At 38.3% G+C, this 22,706-nt stretch overlaps 1 protein-coding gene across 6 annotated transcripts in view; it reads left to right on the forward strand.

The window, feature by feature from the left end:
* FAM13C (family with sequence similarity 13 member C) overlaps positions 1-22,706 on the forward strand; it is a 118,703-nt gene that overhangs the window by 25,528 nt on the left and 70,469 nt on the right. For all 6 annotated transcript variants that reach the window (XM_036222550.1, XM_016127624.2, XM_016127625.2 and 3 more), the window contains one exon: positions 22,236-22,354. In XM_036222550.1, the coding sequence (XP_036078443.1) occupies positions 22,236-22,354 (119 nt within the window). The remainder of the gene's footprint in view (positions 1-22,235; positions 22,355-22,706) is intronic.

A 22,706-nucleotide genomic window follows, 5' to 3' on the forward strand; every position in this document is an offset into this window, starting at 1 on the left:
TATTAAATGCCAAATAGTTAGACAGTTGTATAATTTACACAGTGATTTTCACCCCACCCCCAATTATTCTAGTATCCATTGGCACTACACACAGCCATTATTGACTACAATATTATTGACTACATTCCCCATGCTGCACTCCACATCCTTGTGACTTTGTTTTGTAACTACTAATTTGTACTTCTTAATCCCTTCACCTTTTTCACCTAGGCCCTCAACCTTTCCTTCCACTCGGAATCAACAGTTTGTTTTCTGTATCTATGAATCTGTTTTCATTTTGTTTTATTTTGTTCCTTAGAGTCCACGTACAAGTGAAATCATGTGGTATTTTTCTTTCTCTGTCTGACTTATTTCACTTAGCATACTATCGTCTAGATCCATCTATGTCATTGCAAATAGTAAGATGTCAATTTCTATGGCTGAGTAATATTCCATTGTATGTATGTACCACAGCTTCTTTATCTTGTCATCTATCAGTGGGCACTGAGGTTGCTTCCAAATCAAGGCTATTGTAAATAAAGCTGCAGTGAACATAGGGGTGCATTAATCTTTTCAAATTAGTGTTTTGGTTTTCTTTGGATGAATACCGAGAAGTTCATTGCTGGGTCAAAAGGTAGTTCTATTTTTAATTTTTTGAGGAAACTCCAAACTGTTTTCCATAGTGGCTGTACCAATTTACAATCCCACCAAAAGTACAAGAGTGCTCCCTTTTCTTCACATTGTCGCAAACACTTGTTTTTTTGGATTTATTGCTGATAGCCATTCTGACAGGTGTGAGGTGATATCTTATTGTGGTTTTAATTTGCATTTATCCTATGATTAGTGGCCTTGAGCATCTTTTCATCTATCCTTTAGCCATCTGTATGTCCTATTTGGATAAATACCCATTCACATCTTTGGTCCATATTTTAATTGGATTATTTGGGTTTTTTTGGTGTTGAGTTGTGTGAGTTCTTTATAAATTTTGGATACTAACCTTTTATCAGATGTATTTTAGGCAAATATTTTCTCCCATTCAGTAGTTGTCTTTTTATTTTGTTGATGGTTTCCTTTGCTGTGTAAAAACCTTTTAGAGTGATATAGTCCTATTCATTTATTTTTTTCTTTTGTTTCCTTCACCTGAGGGGAGAAACCAGAAAAAAAATATTACTAAGAACAGTGTCAGAGAGTTTACTGCCTATGTTTTCTTTTAGGAGTTTTATGGTTTGAGGTCTTACATTTAAGTCTTTAATTCATTTTGAATTTATTCTTGTATAAAATGTAAGAAGGTGGTCCAGTTTCGTTTCGTTTCGTTTCTTTTCTTTCTTTCTCTTCTTTCTTTCTTTCTTTCTTTCTTTCTTTCTTTCTTTCTTTCTTCTTCTTTCTTTCTTTCTTTCTTTTCTTTTCTTTTCTTTCTTTTCTTTCTTTCTTTTGCATGTATCTCTCCAGTTTTCCCAACACCATTCATTGAAGAGACTGTCTTTACCCCATTGCATATTCTTGGCTCCTTTGTCATAGATTAAGTGAGCATATAGGCATGAATTTATTTCTGGGCCTCTATTCTGTTCCATTGATCTATGTGTTTGTTTTAATGCCAGTTCCATGTTGTTTTGATTCCTCTAGTTTTGTAGTATAGTTTGATATCAGGTAGTGTAATACCTCCAACTTTGTTCTTTCTCAAAGTTCACTGTGGCTATTCAAGATCTTTTATGGTTCCAAATAAATTTTGCCAATTCATTGAAGAATTCCATTGGTAATTCGATAGGGATTATACTGAATCTACAGCTTGTTTCAGGTAGTATGGACATTTTAACAATGCTAATTCTTTCTGTTCATGAGCATGGTATAAGCTTCCATTCATTTGTATCTTCTTCAATTTCTTTTTTCAATGACTTATAATTTTCTAAGTATGGGTCTTTTACCTCCTTGGTTAAATTTATTCATAAGTATTATATTGTTTCTGATACAATTGTAAATGAAATTATTTTCTTAATTTCTCTTGCTGATAGATCATCATTGGTGTATAAAAATGCAACTGACTTCTGAATATTAATTTTGTACTCTGCTACTTTATTGACTTTATGTATCAGTTCTAATAGTTTATGGTGGAATCTTTAGGTTTCTCTATGTATAGTATCATGTCATCTGCAAATAATGACAACTTTACTTCTTCCTTACAATTTGGATGCCTTTTATTCTTTGTACTTTTCTGATTGCTGTGGCTCGGACTTCCAGTACTATGTTCAATAAACATGGTGAGAGTGGACATCCTTGTCTTCTTCTTGATCTTAAGGAAAACACTTTTAGTTTTTCCCCATTGAGTATGATGTTAACTGTGGCCTTTACTATGTCAAGGTTTGTTGCCTATATTCCCACTTTGCTGAGAGTTTTTATCATAAGTCGATGCTGGATTTTGTCAAATGCTTTTTCTGCATCTATTGATATGATCCAATGATTTTTACCTTTCAATTTTTTAATGTAGTGTATCGCATTAATTGATTTGCAGATATTGAATCAACCTTGCATCCCAGGAATAAAGTCCAACTTGATTATGGTTTATGGTATTTTTAAAATATTGCTGAATTTGGTTTGCTAATATTTTGTTGAAGATTTTTGCATCTATGTTCATCAGAGATATTGGCCTATAATTTTCTTTTTTGTAACGTCTTTGTCTGGTTTTGGAATCTGGGTAATGGTGGCCTTGTAAAACAAGTTTGGGACTCTTCCTTCCTCTTGAATTTCTTGGAACAGTCAAGAAGAATAGGTATTAATTCATTTTTGAATGTTTGGCAGAATTCACTTGTGAAGTCATTTGGTCCAGAAATTTTGTTTTTGAGGAGTTTTTTGATTACCGATTCAATTTCGTTTGTGGTGATTGATTGGTTCAGATTTTCTGTGTCTTCTCAACTCAGTCTTGGGAACTTATATGTTTCTAGAAATGTAAACATTTCTTCCAGATTGTCCGGTTTGTTGGCATATAATTGCGTGTACTATTTTCTTATAATCCTTTGTATTTCTGTGGAGTCAATTGTGACTTCTTTTTCATTTCTGATTTTGTTTTTTTTTTTTTTGGAAGGGGTTCTCCCTCTTTTTTTTTCTTGGTAAGTCTGGTTAAAGGTTTATAAATTTTGTTTATATCTTTAAAGAACTAGCTCTTGGTTTTATTTATATTTTGTATTGTTCTTCTAGACTTTATTTTATTTCCATTGCGATCTTTACTATTTCCTTCCTTCTGCTCACTTTGGGTTTTGTTTGCTATTCTTTTTCTAGTTCTTTTAAGTAATTAGAGTGCTTGAGGTAGGCCTGTATTGTTATGAATTTCCCTCTTAGGATAGGACTGCTTTCACTGTGTCCCATAGATTTTGAGTCATTGTGTTTTCATTTACAGTTGTCTCTGGGTATCTTTTGATTTCTTCTCTGATCTCATTATTAACCCATTTGTTTGTTTAGTAGCATGTTGTTTAGCCTCCATGTGTTTGTATATTTTGTAGTTTTTTTTTTCTTGTAATTGATTTCTAGTTTTATACCACTATTGTTGGAGAAGACACTTGATATGACTTCAGTCTTCTTAAATTTATTGAGACTTGTTTTGTACCCAAACATGTGGTCTATCCTGGAAAATGTTTCATATGCACTTGAGAAGAATGTATATTCTGCTGCTTTGGAGTAAAATGCTCTAGAAACATCAATTAAATCTATCTGGTCTAGTGTGTCATTGAAGGCCACTATTTCCTTATCGATTTTCTCTCCGGAAGATCTGTTCATTGGTATCAATAGGGTGTTAAAACTCCCCTACTATGACTGTATTACTATCAATCTCTCTCTTTATGTCAGTCAATATTTGCTTTATATATTTAGGTGCTCTAATGTTGTATATTTATATGTTTATTAAGGTTATGTTCTTTTGTTGGATTGATCCCTTTATCATTATGTAATGCACTTCTTTGTCTCTTATTATATACATTGTTTTAAAGTCTATTTTGTCTGATATAAGTACAGCCACCCCAGCTTTTTTTTTCATTTCCATTTGCATGAAATATTTTTCCATCCCTTTACTTTCAGTTTGTGTGTGTCTTTTGATCTGAACCTAGTATCTTGTAGACAGCATATGTATGGGTCTTTTTTTCTTATCCATTCAGATACCCTATATCTTTTGATTGGAATGTTTGATCCATTTACATTTAAAGTGATTATAGATAGGTATATAGTTATTTCTATTTTATTATTCATAGTTATGTTTTTTTCCCCCTCTTCATTCTTCTTTAAAAAGTCCCCTTAACATTTTTTTGTAATACCTGCTTGTTGGTGATGAATTCCTTTGGCTTTTTCCTGTCTGGGATGGTCTTTATGTCATCTTCAATTTTAATTGATAGGCTTGGTGGATATAGTAGTCATGGTTGTAGCTTCTTGCTTTTCATCACTTTGAATATTTTGTGACAATCCCTTCTGGCCTGCAGTTTCTGTTAAGAAATCAGCTGTCCTTCTTATGCGAGTACTCTTGTAAGTAACTAGCTGCCTTTCTTTTGCTGCTTTTAGGATTCTTTCTTTGTCTTGGTGTGGACCTGTTTGGGTTCCTCTTGTATGGGACTCTTTGTACTTTCTGGACTTGTATGTCTATTTCCTTCACCAGGTTAGGGAAGTTTTTCATCATTATTTCTTCAAATAGGTTGTTAATCCCTTGATTGGCCATTACCACAGGGTATGAGCATCTATATGGGGGCTGAACCCATGAAGTGGCATTTTCCCCAGTGGGTTTGTGTACCTGTTGAGGCTACTCTTTCAGTGAGCCACCTGTGGGGCTAATCAGGTTGTTCTCTATTGTGGTCTGATGCCAGCCTCCAGGTGCATTGGTTCTGTGGGCCCTTGGGAGGGGTTCCTGTGCAGATTAAGGTCAGTCAATGCCTGTGACCACCCGGGGCTACCTGGTAGGAGCTAAAAAGCAATCTGCAGGTAGTCTCTGTCTGTGCTAGACCTGGAGGCAGTGGGAGAGACCATACTGTGAACAGAGGCCAGCTGCCACAAATACTGGCCTTTGGTCAGCTTAGCAAAAGGCCCAAGGTACCCCAAGGCCTGAGGCTGCCAGCTTCCTCCCTGTAAGTCTCAGCAGCTGAAAGAGCCTTTGGGTGGTACACGAGTTGGGTGAATTCGTGCCCCAGGAAGTCACAGGGTAAAGGGAGCGGATCTCACCAGCCAATGCAAAATGCCATTGCTGAATCTGTGGCCTCTTGCAAAAGTCTCAGATCACACCGAGTCCAGCCGCTGCCTGTCTTGGGACTGCAGACCTCTGAGATTTGTTTAAGAGATACTGCAACTCAGGCTGGTGCTGGTTGCCCACCATGGAAAGTTTCTCCCAAGCTGCTTGAACCAAAGACTGTTGATTACTGTCAAATGCGCCCTCTGCCGAGAGCGCAGGATGGGGCTGGTTGACAGGCAAAGAGTACGCAAGCTGGGTGGGGCAGGGTCTCAGGAAGTCTAGGGGTGGAGCGAGCTAATCTTACCAGGCCAATACAGATTCAGACTTGGTTTTGTAGGGGGATGGTTCAATACAGGCAAGATGGCGCTTGCCTATAGATTGCACAGGAGGAGGGCCCGACAAAGGAACAATGGTGGCTGTCCCTCCAGCCCTCTCCCTGAAGTCACACAACTCAGTCTTTCTCCATATGTCTCTTGTGCCTCCCAAGCTGCTGACCTTCCACTGGAGCCCAGGGTGAGTGTCTGTGAGCCAGTGAATCTGTGTGCGGGCCCTTTAAGGAGACATTTGGACTTCCAGATTCCTTCCGCCTCACCTGGACAGTCAGAATCCCCACTGATTTTTATAGTCAGATTTTGTGGGAATTCCTCTTCCCGGCACTGGAAGCCTAGGCTGGGGAGCCCCAATGTGGAACTTGGGCCCGTCACTCCTTTAGGGGTTCCTCTGCAGCTACATTGTCCCTCCCAGTGCTCAACCATTACGCGCAGGTGTGGTGCCAGCTCCTTTCGGGGTCTCCACCCTTCCTACCGGTCTTGATGTAACCTTTTTTAAATATCTTCAGTTATAGGTGATATGTTCAGCTAGACTTTAGGTGGTCCTCCAAGTTGATTGTTTTATAATTTAGTTTTAATTTTACTGCAATCATGAGAGGAGGTGAGCACCGCGCTTACCTATGCTGCCATCTTGACCCACTTTCTTCGTCGATATATGTTTTTAGATATATCTAATGGATGAGTTGAAGGCTTTTATCCTCAAAACCCAGAGTATCTCTCTCAGGTGTTCTTATCAATATTATTGCTGTAGCCCTGGTTCAGACCTATTGCATCATACCTGGAGAGCTATAATAATTATTAAAAATATTACTTCTTGGTTAATGACCATGCACCGCCTTGTCTTTTTTTAACTTTATTGAGAAATAATTGACAAATATAATTGTACACTTTTGAAGTGTACAATGTAATGATTTGATGTAAATACGTATTGTGGAAAACTTAGTAAGATCAAGATAATTAACACATCCATCACCTCACATAGTTAACTAACTGTTTTTTGTATGTGTATGTTGTGAGAAGCTTAAAATCTACTTTCATCAGCTTTCAAGTATACAATACGATGTTATTAACTATAGTCACCATATGCACAGCACAGCCTTCTCTTGACTACTTTGTAATAATTCATTTAATTCTCATAACTACTCTGTGAGGTGCTGATACTCTTATTCCCTTTTACAGATGAGGAAACTGAGACACAGAGAAGTTAAGTAATTTGCTTAAGGCCACAAAAATTGAATGACTAAGTGAATGGTGTTACTAGGTATTGCTTATGGTTGTATTAAAAAATTAATTTGAAGGGTGGCTTAATCAAATATGGCTCCCTCAATAAACCTACCCAAAAGGTTACTACAGATTTCAAATATTTCTGGGACTTTGAAGGGTAAGGCCTTACTGGGCTCAGGAGAAGGAAGGATTGAACATTTCTCTTTGTCAGGGATAAGAAGAATATATACTTATTGATAGAGGGATAAATTGCAGAGGGATTTCTTGGCACTTACTGAGAGTGATGGGAGGGAAATAGAGATATTTTAATGGCATATCTTTGTCATTAATAGCAGGGCCTCTGTCTGGGGAGTGCTGTGGTTTAGATATGGTTTGATGTGTTTCATATGACTTAATTTAGGTACTCTGAGAGAGCTTTTCTTTAGGAGTGAAAATTGGGGCACTCCTGTGTAGGTGCATGTACATGAGCAGAAAGTGGCAGAATAATCGGCTGTCAGTATTCTGCAGCTGATGTTTCTGTTTTTAGACTCCTGGAACCTTTCCACCTTGGGGAAGCTGAGGCAGGTTGATGACCAGTCTTTTAGGTTTGGTAGTTGCATCAGAGAGGGAGAATTGGCTGCAAAGTAATTAGAAACCAGGTGGAATATATTATCTTAAGGCTTTCTTTAATCACAGATGTCATTGACAGTTTGTACTGGGTGTTGGTTTTATTGTCAGCCATGTTTGGATGGCAGAATGCTGAGCCTTTTGACCTTCAGATCAGATTTTGAACTAATAGAGTGATTCAGGACCTTATTGTGTGCTGAGTGAGTAGCAGCCTCTGTTCTTGTTCTCTCTGTGCTCAGAATCCCAGGAAGGCCCCTAAGGCTACCCATCTGTGAAATTATGGATAATAGTGCCCCCCATAAAGTTGTTCAAGGATTGATATATCCTTGTAAGGTACTTAGTGTAATGCCTGGTACATAGTAAGAACCTAATTAATATTAGAATGTTAGCTAATTAGTATGGTTATTATATCCCAATATATTGTCATAATGGTGAGAACAAAAAGGTCCTCTCCTTCTAAGAAAAGACTGACTGTTCTTTTGGCCATGGTTACCATGGCCATCTCAACCTGTTTTATACCTGTCTAAATTGATCAATAGAAGCAATCATTTATGCGCTGTAAGCTGGTGGATCAGTGACAGCACCCCCCACACCCCACCAACACATGTGGTTGTAAAGCCAGACCAGTCAGCAACAGCTTAAATCTAGTGAGCACACTTCAGCAAGTCAGCCAGTCAACCACATTCTCACTCCAGCTTTACTTCTGCACCTAAAGATCAGCCTAATGCCTAAACATTCCAGTTTCTGGAAGTCTCCCAGCTCCTGAACTCAAAGGTCTCTAAACTCTATGTATGATCAGCTCACTCTTTCTTTGCTCTGGGAGAATGCCCATTAAAGTGCTGCTTTCCCTTGCTTTGCAAACAATAAATTCAGCTTTTTGTTCAGATATTGAGTGGAGATGTCTTCCTTCAATAATAAGATATGTATAAAGTGCTCAGGAATCACAGAGCTTGGGCTATATGAAAGAGTTCACACGAGAGGTGATTTTTGGCACAAGCTGTGTAATGGGAGTTATTTAGTAAAGAAAAATTACAGGCCCAGGGGAGATTTTCTAATCTGAGGACACCATGAGTGAAGACATGAGTGATAATGGCAGTTGAAGAGCTGCCACCCAATTTGTCATTCCTAAACTGTAGAGTGTGCAAAGCGTAGGGTGATGGAAACTAAACTGGAACAGTTTGTAGGGGCTGGATTGTAAGGACCTTGGATTTTGTCTTAAGGAGTTTTCCTGTTCTGGTGCTTCTTAAACATTTTTTAGTTTCTAAGTACTAACTTCGGGGCAGCTAAACTTTTATTATAAGAGAGAATTTTTGTGAAATCTCCCTATAGGGGATATTTGCCATTCTATTTTGGTTGCCTGGCACTGAACTCTGTTCTTATGCTTGGAGAATTTCCTACAAGAGAGAAAAAAAGATAATCTTTGTTTTTTTCCACTATAGAAGCTGAAAATGCCAGCTTTTTCAGCTTTCCTTTTAGCTAGGACGTGGGCACAACCTGGTGTGGGTGCAACAACAGAGACCTGGGCTTTGTGTGTGGTGGTCATGTGGTGGTGGCCACTGTGAATGTGTGATGTGAGTGATGCACGCTGCAGAACCTATTGTTTTTCCTCAATTCTAAGATTATTGATGTAGTGGTAGAGTTTGATGAGCAGTATTATCTACAGTTTCCCTTAAAAAAATAAAGTGATAGCATAATGGTCTTAGGGTCAGTGGCATTGGAGATACAGTGTTCCGTGATGGCAGAAATGTCCACATTGGACCAGTTCTGAGTACAATTTTGGCCTTGTAGACAACATCTAGCCTTTGATTATTTTATAAGCTCCTCAATAAATTTATCTCTTTTATTAAATTAGTTAGAGTTTGTTTCTACTTGTTCGAAGCTTAGAATCCTGACTGCTATATGCACATCATCTTAAAAGTCTTTGGAATGCTGCAGTTTATGAATATATTTGTGTTAATAGAAAACATTTTTCCCCTATATCTTTAAATTCGACATTCCAAGAAACTAGACCTTGTTAGTAACTGATCATTCAACAAATATTTATTGGGAACCTCTATGTCAATATGGAAGATAAGACCAGTGAAAGCATGGTCCTCATGGAGCTTTCATTTCCATATGTATCTTTGGGCTTGCATATCCCTGGCACAGTGCCTGATACCTGTCATTTCTATTCTTGGGATTTTGACCCAGATTTAGAAGTACAGTGCAGGCAATGAAGAGCTGGTAGATACTTTAAACTAAGAAAGTGTTGGGACCTGATTTGCAGAGTCATTTCTTATGGGCTTTCTTTGGTTATTCTCATCATCATTCACTTGGTGTAAAATCCTGTCTCCATCAAGGGTTTCCTGTATTTTGAAGTCCTATGGAAACTAGTTTGGAGTAGGGAGCTGTGGCTTCTGAGTTTGAGACACCAGATATCTGTCGAGCTGCAAATGCTTTTGAGTTCACATGTTCTGGGTGTTAAACTCCTTCTTCATTCCAGATAATTGCTAGGTTTCCAAATTAAAAACTTCCTACGCATGAGTGGTGCTAGAGTTAGTATTTGGATCTAATAGAGCCTCCTTAGACTTTTCTCATGTCCACATAAAATCTTTTTTGTGGGTTACCTTTACTTGAAATATTCAGTTCAGTCCATGTGAGTCATCTTACTGTGTAGCAGGAAACATCCTTCTAGAGACCACCTCCAAAGCAAAAGCTCTACATAGAATGTGATAAAAGACTTGGAGATAAACAGTTTTAATCAATGTTATTTAGGAAATTAGACATAGAGGTTGTTTGTGCAGTCTTTGATAGGACCAGGCACGACCTCTGGAGAGTTGGTCCTCGTTTGTGCTAATATTGTAAATGGAGATCTTTTAAGAGGGAGTTACTATTTTGCACCTTTGTGGAATTCCCCAAAGTCTAGTATCTGGGTTATTACCAAAGGCACCTACCATCAAAGACTTGGCATGTTTTAACTACTGTTATTTAAAAAAGAAGAAGCCATATTGCAAGCAAATGTTAGGCTTTCACAGGATACCACTATTTTATATATGTCTATTCTCTTTAAATATCTTAGAATAATTTTCTTGCCAGGGTTTACTTTCTTACTGCTGTTAATTTATTTTTAATTTGAGATAGGGTTGTAGCACATAGTATTCCATTTTCACCTCGGTTTATTTTAATTCCAGTTATAAAATGCTTTTTAAAATAGGTTTCTGTGAAATTAAAATGTATCTAGGCATTTCTGGTTTCTGAGATAATGTTATTTCCCCTCTTTCTTCCACTGCCTTCTATAACCTCCCTCAACAGAAAAAAGAAAACAAAAAACAAAAACAGAATGATAAGTATGTCAGAATGGAGAGATTTGGTGCTTTTTCAAGGTCTTTGAAAGGAGGATGTTGGAATAACATGATTCCCCTGTATATTACTGTTCCACATATTGTGAGAACATTTAGACTTTCCTTAAAGTCATAAATGACTGGTTTGGCAGAAAGAATGACACATGTCCCTTGTTAATACAAGAACACATTTATAACCCAGTATTTAAAGTTGTGGAACGCCCTTATCTAATGCTGTATTTTGTTCAGCTCTTGGATAGAGTTTACTGTTCCATCGCAAGAATTTGTAAGAGAAGGTCTGGGTTGAATTTTATATGACCATCATTTATGAAAAATTGTTAGACATAATAATAATGTAGAGAGGAGAAGCATTGAAAACTCTAATTCTTTCTGCGTGCTTAGAGGGCCTCATTTAAGAAACATACTTGATAAGTTATGCTAATGGATGGGAAAGCAGTTTGAAAGTTTACATACTGCAAATACAAGCTGCTGTTAGTATTTGGCAGTTTCTTATTTATTCAGTAAAACAGCTGTTCAAGGCCCTTCCCTAGGCCAAACTCTCTTAGCCTCGTTCTAGTTACAGAAATGAGCATGCAAGCAACGAGAAACTGGCATTTCATTTAAAATATTTTGTGGTTTCTACTTTCCAGAAATTCGGACTGGCATTTCCCTTAAATTAGTCTCAGTTTTTAGAGTTTTTATGTTGTAAAGTGTGTGTGTGTATGTTTCGGTTTTTCAAATCCACAAAAAACTGCTCCTCTGTGTCAGACACTGGTATTCAATAGATATGTTATGATTGCATGAATGAATCAACAAATATTTTATAAGGCACCTATCCCCCACCTTTTTGGCATCAGGGACTGATGCTCCTATAAGAATTTAATGCCTGATGATCTGAGGTGGAACTGAGGCGGTGATGTTAGTACTGGGGAGTAGATGCAAATACAAATGAAGCTTCACTCACTTGTTCTGCTCACCTTCTGCTGTGTGGCCTAGTTCCTAACAGGCCATGGACCAATACTGGGTCTGCGGCCTAGGAGTTGGGTCCTGTTTTAAGGTACTGAAGCACTTTGAGAGAATGCAAGACACAGATATCCTCCTTTGAGGTGCTTACATTTTAACTTGGGAGATATATCCAAGTACACAGATTCTGTATATACTGTAAAACACAACTGTACAGGATTAAAAACACGGAAAATGAGAGTCCAGCAGAAGAAAGATAGGACTGTTGATGTGGCCTTAAGTAATCAGAGGAGATTTGAGGGAGTGACCTGGGATCCATGGGATAAGGTATAGACTGCATGATTGTATGCCCCCCCAAATTCATATGTTAAAAACCTAATCCCCAATGTGATAGTATTTGGAGTTGGGGCCTTTGGAGATGGGTTAGTGCCCTTATAAGAAGAGGCAAGAGACCTTGCTTCCTTCCTCTCATATGGCAAGAAAGCATATGTCTGCAAACTGAGAAGAGGACCCTCACTAGGAACTGATTTTACTGTCCTCTGATTCTTGACTTCCCAGTGTCCAGAACTGTGAAAAATAAATTTCAATTGTTTAAGCCACTCAGTCTGTGATATTTGCATTATAGCAGTTTGAAGAGACTAAGAAAGGATATAAATAAGAATGGAATAAAGCAGGCATCTCCAGAATGATGGAATTGCATTGAGAGAGCAATGGCTGTGAGTTGAGGGAGGCCAGGGTGCAGGAGGATCTTCTCAGAAGGTATTTTGGATCTTGTGGTGCTCTTAGGCTTGTTGATTTGATCATCCATTATCATTATAGAAGTTAGAAAATGGAGAGGAATCTGTGTTGACTTAGCAAAAACCTAGAACTTTCTTCTTTTTTTCGTTGTTTTTTCCTTAGTGATAATCTGTTTTGCTTGCCACTATAGTCCCACAACTAGAACTGTCCCCGGCAGTGTAGAAACAATTCAGTAAATATTTTAATAAGTTGCCACCACAGAGTTTATTAACAACTAGAATTAGAAGGTCCTCTTGCACGACTGATCATTGCTTGTGGAGCTTTCTCTAAGTTTAAGGATCCCTAATTCTCCTTATGCTTGACATTAATGGCGAAATTTGAGAATCTGAGGTAATTGTGATGGTAATTTTAGATTTTTCTTACAACTGCCTTGGGAATAGAAGAATAATTTGATTTTTGCTAAACTAAATATAATAAACAAGGGAGCTTGTGAAATGAAATACTGAAGGACATTTGAAACAAAGAAAAACAGACAGTTTAATAATTTCAGAAAATAACATGGTAGAGATTCCATAGCATGGGCTGTTTACTTTCTCAGTGAAAAGAGGACTAAACAGTGGTTTTTCCTGGGAAGGTAATGCTCTATAGTAAGTGGTATTTAAAGGGGCTTAACTCTCAACTTGAAGAGAGATGATTTAAAGTGTATATAAATATTTAATTTGTATTAATATCACAGAAATTAGCACTTCTGATTCTTAAAATTATAGTAATCTTTTTAAAGTCAGAATAAGTCACTAGCTTCTGTGGTAGGCTTGAGAGGCCGCGTGGCTGAAAGAGTGCCATTTTGTGCAGGTGCCATTTTGCCTTTCCTTCATGACACCACTCTGTGACCAAGTTCTGGTAGGAAGGCTTGAGCTTGTGTTGCCATATTTTCAGGAACTGACTAAATCCTGCAGTTGTCCCATTTGGTCATGATTTTTGATTCCTTGGGGAAATTATATGTCTTTATGAAAATTTAACATAAGCCAACTATAATAAACAGTGGCATCTATTCTAAAGAATGCTGTAATGTCTTCAGACAGAAGTCGTGTGGTCGAGGGCACTTTTACTAATATTTAATTTTTCTTTTATTGTTTTTTTCCTGAGCCAAAATCCTTTAGCATTCCATTCCAATAAGACATAAATAAGGTCAAGCAATAAACTTTCTGTCTGCATTTTCTTCCTACCTCTCCTTCTTGGTTTTCACAATCTCTTTTCCATCTGCCTCTCTAAAATGTTTTTAAAATTAAGTATGCTTATTTTAAATTATAGAAGAAATACTCATCAAACAATTCAAGCAATAATTTATAAATTAACATGTGCCACACACAAAAAAAATAAGTAGTTACACACAGACACATGCACCTATTGACCTTCCCTTCTGCCCCTTCTGTGGGCTCTTGCTATATATTACACTTTTGCAGCTTGATTTTTAATTTAACAATATATCATCGGTCCCATAAATATTGGTGTTTTTCAGGGATCTTGTCCAGGTTTTCTCTTCTCTCTCTGCACACTGTGAACGGTGTTACACCACTTGTAGTTTTAGTCACCTTCATGCTCATTCCCAGATGTTCCCAGCCCACATCTGCCCATAGGACTCCAACCCATCTATTCATCATTGCCTCCTTGGGTGCCACATGGGCACTAATACCCAACTCTCCATCTCAGGGAGCAGTAATATTATTCATCCCATTTCCAAGCTAGAGATTTGGCATCACCTAAGTTATTCCCCTTTCTTATTCAACCACATCCTGTCCATCACCAAGCCTATCGTTTCTACCTCTTTAATATCTTTTGAACCAATTAGTTTTCCCTATTCTGACCACCATTTCTGTAATGCCAGTCATCTCTTGGTTGGGGTGTTCTAATTATCTAACTGACCTCCCTCCTTCCACTCTCCTGCATCACCTTCTAATCCATTTGCCTCATAGGCTCTGGATGATCTTTTTTGCAGTGCACATCCAAACATGCCATTGCCTTCAGAATAAAGCCCAAACTCTTCAAGATTTATAATGTTCATATGATACGGCTTCTGCCTGTGCCTGGCCTGCCTCATTGGTCACCATCCCCAGCTATGTTTGATTCTCATGACAAACATAGTCAACCACGCTGAGTTCCTTGAACATGCCATGCTTTCACTTATACATGTTCGCCTCAGTACATCCTGTCTCCCCATCTCTCTGCTTCATCTTTTAGGCCACTTCAGTGATGCTTTGCCCACAAACTGAGTTCAGTATCATAGTCCTATATATTCTCAGAGCATCTCACACTTATCTTTATCATATCATAGCATCGATGATACTATCCTGTAATTGCCTGTTTTTGGTTTGTGTCACCTCCCTCCCACCACTGGCACCACCATCATTGCTACTATTAGACAGTGAGCGCCTGGAGGGCAGGAACTAGGAAGAGCACAGAACGGAGTACCTGATAGGAAGTGCATATTTGAATGATGAATAAATGGAGCCAGAAACCCAGGGAGCCCATAAAGCTGACGGGGTGGCCTGTTACTGAGTCAGAAACTCCACATGCCTGGAGGGACCAGGCTGGTTCAAAGGTCAGGGAAAGCACTTTTTAGGACCTGGGCCTGGCAGTTTGGGATACCAGTGCTATTATGGAGTATAGCAAAGCAATCATGGCCGTAATCTGTTTGCTTTCTGCTTTCCTTTGAGCTGCATTCTGTTTGGGCTTTTCTGTAGACTCAGTGACCCATTGCAATTGAAACGAGTGAGAGAGTTGGAGGCTTGTACAAAGCTTGAGTCCCAGGGGGGGCAGAAGCAGAAATATGAGGATTCCTGGAGTGAGGGACTTACATGTTGGGTAGTTACAACACCTAAGGTGGCTAATGTTGCCTCTATCACAGCTGGTTAATCCTGCTACAACCCCCAGTTTGTTCAAGCTCATTAAAGGAAGACCTTCGTTTCTCTGTGAATCTTTCTCACTTCAGAGTCTGTGTGTTCTTTGTCCACATGCTACAGTGGAGAAAAAATAAATACCACTGAGAGCCTACATGCCTGGTAACTCTCTTTTATTCTCTGTTGTGTGCTTTACTGACTTTACACTTGAATACCACCCACCCTAGCTGTTACATTTTGTTAAATATGACTGTGTTCATATTGATTTGCATGGGAAAATTATCAGCTCTATAGTGATAAAGTTAATTTGTATATCCAGACCTGGAAAATGGAGGCCGCCCCAGTGGCCCAGCCCACATCATAAATCTAAACCTAAATCAGCTGCACTTACAGAAAGCACCTGTCAAGGAAATTTAACATACACCCATCACAACCCTCCAACTCAGCTTTAACTGGTTTACCTTACCCTAGAGATTGGGACCCACTAGCCTTGTAAGGAAATCCCCAACCTTCCAGCCAATCATGCCCTGTTTCCATGTTGCCTCTTCTAAATAAAACTCACTATTGCCCAACACCCCTTGGGAAGAGCTCTCTACTGTTTATGAGGCACTATACTCCCCCAACCCATGGATGGTTTTCCCTTGAATAACGAACAGCAAACTCATTTCTAAATTGTTTTGGTTTTGTCATTTGACCATTTGGCAACGAGATGGGACCCAGAGACAGCTGCCGAAGGTTCCGGGAACGGCCCCTGGGTGCAGGTGTCCTCGGAGCCCTTTGGTTTACTGCCTCTTTGGCTGTCCTCCTGGATCTCCGGTAAGCTGCTCTTGGATTGAGCTCTGCTTATTTTGTGTTCTGAGCTCTACAAGTTCGTTTGTTCTAATCCTTCCGGGTGGGAAATCGGGGTGTGAGAGACTCCAGAAATCCCAAAATCCCTTGAGAAGAACACTCTATTCTTGATAGGTGCTGCAGCTCCCCAGTCCATGATTGCTTTGCGTTGAATAAAGGGCATCAGACTCATTCCTACATTGTTTTGGTTTGTCATTTGACAAAAGTAAACTTGGGATGTGGAAACATAGTGAAAAGAACTCTGAATCTGGGTTTTGAAGATTCGGGTTAGGTTCTGAGTTCTGTAGCTCACTCCAGTGATACAGCGATACCCTATGTAATTTTGAATTAAATGTTGAATATAAACTTTTAATTCTCTCAATGCAAGCAATTTGAAATAATGAAATTCCTCCAAAATTTTTCAAGATTTGCATAATTTATAAGTTCTTCAGGTCTATTGAAATATAAGCTGTGTTTATTTTATTGAAATATTTCCACTTTAGCTACTGAACAGAAATACTCAAAATCTTCTGTCATGAGAATAGTCTTAAAATACATAAATCTCGGTCAGATTTTGCAGGGTCTTCAGGAAGGTATCTCTTGCATAAAAGACAATCTTTCTGGGCTAGGTAAGTCATCTCTTGTCTTCACTTGATTATTCTCACTGGTAAAGATTAAAATCCACCTTTAGTTTTAAATGAGGGAATACAGGTTAAAAGTACCTAGTTTAGTGCCTAGTACAGATCAGGCACCCAGTGAATGTTATTTGATTTGGAAAATGGATAAGATAGACAACCTAATCTGAATGTTTATTTTCTACTAGAAATGCTTACAACTGTAAGCAGTAAACTGAGGGATATCTCTGGATTACCCATAAGGAAACAGGACCCAAGGAGAGCCTACTATATGTATATGTGCGAATGTTGAATCTATGTTTCCTCCATGATTTATTTTATTTCTGTGTTAAAATAGTGACTAGGGTAGGCAGAAATGATTTTTAAAATAGTCTGAAGAAACAGTTCTCTCAGTTTCCTAATTCTTAAAGGGCCAGAACATTTAAACACAGGCCTAACTTTTATATTGTGCTTAGCTTTATTGCACTTCACAGATGTAGATTTTACAAATTGAAAGCAGGACTTTCCACCAGCAAAAAGGTTACAAATATCTTTATTGAGACACTGTCTTTATTGAGGTGGTCTGGAACTGGACCCACTATATTGCCAAGATATGCCTATAATAATCAGACACACAAATTTTAGAGGGAATTTAAATCAGCTTTTTTCAGGGCCTCCTTTCTTCCAATAACTAAATGAATTTGATAGCCCAGTAGTTCCTTTAATCAGAGGTTAAGGTCTTTAAAATTTCCAAATTCAAAAGGACTTTAAGTTGTTTTTGCAGACAGGTGCAGGTTTAAGGTAAAAGGAACTCTAGGGCGATACAGGATAGAGTAGGTTTATAATACTTTCCCTTGTTCATTCTAAGAGCTGAACATATATATGGGCTTTTCTGAACTATGGAGAAAGCAGATGTATTAATCATGTAGTAATTAGAGCTCTTGGGAAGAACATGCTGTCATAAATGCAAAGCATTGTTATTAGCAATGGAGTGATTATTTATAAAACCATTTAATTAAAATTTTAAGTCAGCACTTAAAGATAATTAATTTTCATCAATTTTGAAATAAAATTTAAAACCTCAAGGTAAGATGAAAAAAGTTGTTTTGGTTGACCACATCTTGGAAGAAAGACTTAGAGGATTACATATGTCTTTGAAGCCCAAGGATAACATGATTTGAGCAAGTTAGGGCAGATGGGCAAGACCTGGAATTAGGGTGGAAAATTCTTTTCTTTCTTTTGGGTCATGCATCCATACAAACTGGGGAACTTGGAAGGATCTGAAGGTAGTGGCCATGCTGTCAGATCAGAACTAGATTCTTTCTAAGTTAGCTGAACTCACTAAAATTTCAATAAGGACAAAATATATTTTACCATTTCCACTTAAGGGCAGCTGATTTTTCCTTAATTCAGGGTTTTTGAGCCTCTCAACATAACAGATAGCTTCTCTCCTGTCCTCATGTATACTATCCTAGCTTCTGCTCATGGGTCAGAAAATAACCTATATAACATTTGTTTTATGGACAGCTTTCTTATGAAATATCTCAGAGTTTAGTCAACTTGATTGTTTTTTGCATATAGCAGAGAACCAACAAATCACTGCACTGAGGCTGGACTTGAAACATATGGGAGGTGAGTTCAAAGGATAGAAGAGGATCGCTGGGAGCAGGAAAAGATGTAGGGTGACCCTTAGTCAGGTGGCAAGAAGACAAGTCTGGAGGAGAGAATCTTGGCTTTGCCTTACCTCAGTCCCTTCAGTCAGCTTGGATGTGCCTATTTGATAAATGCACTAACACAAACATGAGTACAAAAGAGTCGGCCCTCTTACACTTTAGTCTAACGGAAGATTTTAAAATTTCTTTGGGGCAGGGATGTCTTATGTAACCCCTTAAACTATCAACATCCTTGGTATGTAGTAGATGGTTTCTTTTTAAGTACAATTTTATTTTAGTTATTTCAAGATAAAGACTCTGCTTTAATGTTCTAGAATTTTTGAGCTGCGTGTTTCAGCAGATTCCGAAAAAAGATGTAATGAAGCTTAAATGGGCAAAGGTAATCAAATATTTACTTCTTGTCCAGATGTTGTTACCTTGGTGAGACGGGGGTTGGGGGAGGGTGGGGGGGTGGGAGGGGCGGCAGGAGGTGGGGTTGGTGATGGGGAGAATACGTAAACTCTCAATTATCCATAAGTACATTATGTATTATGAGAACTCTCTTTGGCAGTCCTAGTTAACCTTGTCACTAGCCAGGGGGTGGAATCCAACTGGAAATAGAGGTGAGCTCACCAAGTGGCTGAGCCCTGCATTCTCATGTGTGGCTAAATCTCTGTTATGAAACCAGATAAATATTATGAAGTATTATTGTTCTTATTTTGTTTTTTTTCCCCCCTTTTTGTCCTTTTCAACAAATGAAACTGGCAGCACAATACCTTTGAAAACTACTGTTGTGTTAATTCAATAAGAATGGTATCCTCTTTACTGTTTGTCTTCTTCCTTTGAGGGAAAGCATGAAATTATTTTTAGAAACCGGAGCAAGTAAGGATTGTGGTTTCCTCCCTTATGTCTTATGAGGTTCTCAAGTCTTCCGATTAGACTCTTGAAGTTGCTTTTTCTGGTGCGTCCTCCCGACAGGACTTTTTTTGTGTCACTCACAGAACCCTGCTTTACTGGGCATGCTGTGTCATTTCTCGATGCCAACACACATCTTTTCACACTTTCATCTTTCTTGTATCTGAGTGCACCTTAAAATTAATGGATACGTATAATGTGGCATTATTATTTTTTCCTGACGCGCTATTATTTAAACTAATGGTAGATCTTATAATTGATGGTATCTGAGAATAGTGGAAAGGTAGTATTATTTCAGTTATCAATAACTGTGTGACACATAACCCTAAAACTTAAAATAGCAATAATCATTTATTACCTTTCATGGTTTCTGTGGATTAGGAATTCACTTAGGGCACAACAAGGAGATCTTATCTCTGCTCCATGATGTGTAGGGACTTTGTTGGAAAATGTGTAGCCTCCAAGTTAGAATCATCTGAAGGCTCGTCGATTCCCATGTGGGCTTTGCTGGGACTATTCATTTAGAGCTATTCCATGAAGAGATAATGGAGAGGAAGGGGATAAACTGAAAATCTTTATTGTTTTCTTATGAACAAAACATTTCCAGACTCACAGGCGATTTGGAATGAAGAACTCATTTGGCATTTTCTGAGAGAGACTGGATTTGGATATTAGCACTTTGGAATGTGATCTAACTAACATTTTGTCATTCATTGGAAGGAGCAGTATCTGCCATTACAGTTAAGCCTATATTTTGCATCATGGTCTGCTCTATTGGTTAGTATTCAGGATAACTTATACCAAACCCCTAACTTGCTCTTCCCCAACTCTCCACACCATCTTGAAGTTTTAAATTCTTAGAGGCAGAGTGCGATTTTCCCCCTTTATTTGAATCAGGGGATTGATTATTAGCTGTCCCCAAATATTCCTTATCCACCCATGCCAGACAAATGTTCTCTCCTTGCAATGCCTTGAGATAATCTGACTTGAGCAGATTAAGGCAGCACTTTCCCAGAGCCTCTCTTATTCATCTGTAAACTAAAAAGTAAAATCCAGAGGAGTCCAGGAGTTTGTGGCCTTTAACCCTTCTCTACCCCCTGTGGCTCAAAGGATTAGATTTAAAAAATCATCTTTGAAAATTAAAATCAAAACTCTCTACTCTTTCCTAAAAGGCTAAAGTTTTAATAAAATGGAAATTTCTGGTTTTAACATTTTAGAGATTAGAAGAGTCATTTCTTTAGGCCTACGAATACTGAGGCTTCAAATATGATGTTTAAAATAATATCATTATTTGTATAGAAACCTGAAATAAGCATTCTACCACAAAAAAAAGTGTTTGCTTTTGCTGAAGTCTTCCTTAACATTAGTTTCAGAATATTGAGCTTTAAATGAATTTTTATAAAAGGGATATTATGATCATCGGTGACCCCTGTCTATTGTGTGCCTGCTCACTGCCTGCACCGAAAGGGGTTCTAATAAGCTCTTGTTCAACAACCTTGTGAGCCTGGAGTTTTACTCCTATCTTACAGACAAGGAAACTGAAGTCTACTTAGTAGCAAGCAGCGCTATCTCACTTGAAAGCCATTGTTGGAGGAAACTCACCCAGTATTTGGGCAGCTATAGAATTTTTTACAGCAGTACTAAGTCTAGGGAACTAGTGTCCACTAATGGAACCCTTTTATGTGGAGTGTCTTCCTGTGTGAAGCCAGAGGTTTAGAAAAAATTGAATTATAGAGAAGATCTTGGTAGGCCTAACTCAGCTCTACTTTTTCTCAGACCTACTCCCCTTCCCCATTTTAGCCCTCATATAGGAAGGCATTCATATGATTTTGTTTTAGAAGCTTGCGATGACTATTTAACAAATAGCCCCACCGAATCATTCTCATATTTTGGAAAATGACTTCTGAGACACCTGACATATTGCTACTCATACTGACTTCGGCCCACACCTGTAATAGAGAAACTTGGTCTACATTGCCATCACAATATATAGCACAATCAGACCCAAATTCACTATCACTTGAATATTTTGACTGCATGACTAGCCACCTGAATTTACTGAATTTCTCACTGAGTTTGATTTTAGTGTTTCATTTATCAAGTAAAGAGGGGTGATTTTATCCTAAGGGAAATTTGTCAGAAGTTTGGCATGGCTCCAAGACCATAGTAGTTCAACTGCTGAACATATATCAATTTATCATTTTGTGCGTGTGTGTCCTCGTATTGAATCCAAATTCATTTTTGCTTGGGCATATTTATAATATTCTCCAGAGAGTTTAGCATTCTGGAGTTTTTCTAAATTAATGAGCAGATTGCAACATGGGATGACCGATAGGGGCTGGGGTAAAAGAGAGATTTGGAATTTTTAAGAATGATTTGTTCCTTAGTTTTCAGGTTAACTTAAACTTCTTATTACAGAAGTAATGTATGTTTATTGTAGAAAATACAGATGAATCCCAAAAAAGAAATAAAAAGGAAATGCCATCTCAGAGTTAGTCACTGTTAATATTTTGGTTCATCTTATCCCAATCTGTGTGTGTGTGTGTGTATGTGTGTGTGCATGCGCATGTGCACCCATGAGCGCATGTGTGAACATTCATACATATGTGTTTTTCAAAAACAAGCCTATACTATAAATATTATTCTAGAAATTATATTTTCAGATCTATTCATGCAATATGCTTCTATAATATCATTTTTAATGACTGCAAACTTCTTATGGTACGGCTGTATCATATCTTTTAAACATTAGGGTTTTTATTAGTTTTCTTTTTTTTCTTTATTCTGTTATTTTGTAGCAAATAATAGCAAGAGGCTTTTAAATTTTCTGGTCACTCATTGGCCCCCTCCCTCCACAACAATCAGTAGTTTGTGTATCTCTACTCCCCTGCCCTGAGACATACCCACAAGCCAAAGAACCCTGTTGAACTAATGGCTGCTGGCAGCTCACTCTACTTTTGCTGTTTCTTCTTGCAGGAGGCAGAGCATGTGGCATCCAGCCAATTGGAGTGCCGGGGGAGAACAGGAACGCCTGCTCATGAGAGTCCACAAAACCACACGTTCAGGGGCCAAGAAACAGTGCGGCTTCAACCAAGGTGGGCCCTTTGGTGTCAGAAGTGCTGTGCCTGAGGCTCACTTCCTTGTGCTTGCCGCTCCCACACAAGAGCCAAGGCTTTCTGACTTTGTGGCATTTCTTATTGTCTGAGAAGCTGCTTAAAGGGGCCTAGAAGGAGTATTGTTGAGTCTGAGTTTAAGAGAAATGTAAATAACCTATTTTCTCTGTCTTCAGTTTGAAGATAATCAGCCTTAAGGCCAGAGAGGAGTGGTGACAGTCCTGCCTTTGGAGAGAAATGCTGATTTCATTTTGTTCTGTTTTATTCCCTGCCAGAGACAAGATTAGGTTTTCCTCTGTGATAATGATAGTGACGGCAGTGTAGACGTCAAGGC

This window comes from Rousettus aegyptiacus, unplaced genomic scaffold (genome assembly GCF_014176215.1).
Source record: "Rousettus aegyptiacus isolate mRouAeg1 unplaced genomic scaffold, mRouAeg1.p scaffold_m13_p_6, whole genome shotgun sequence".
Lineage (NCBI taxonomy): Eukaryota > Metazoa > Chordata > Mammalia > Chiroptera > Pteropodidae > Rousettus > Rousettus aegyptiacus.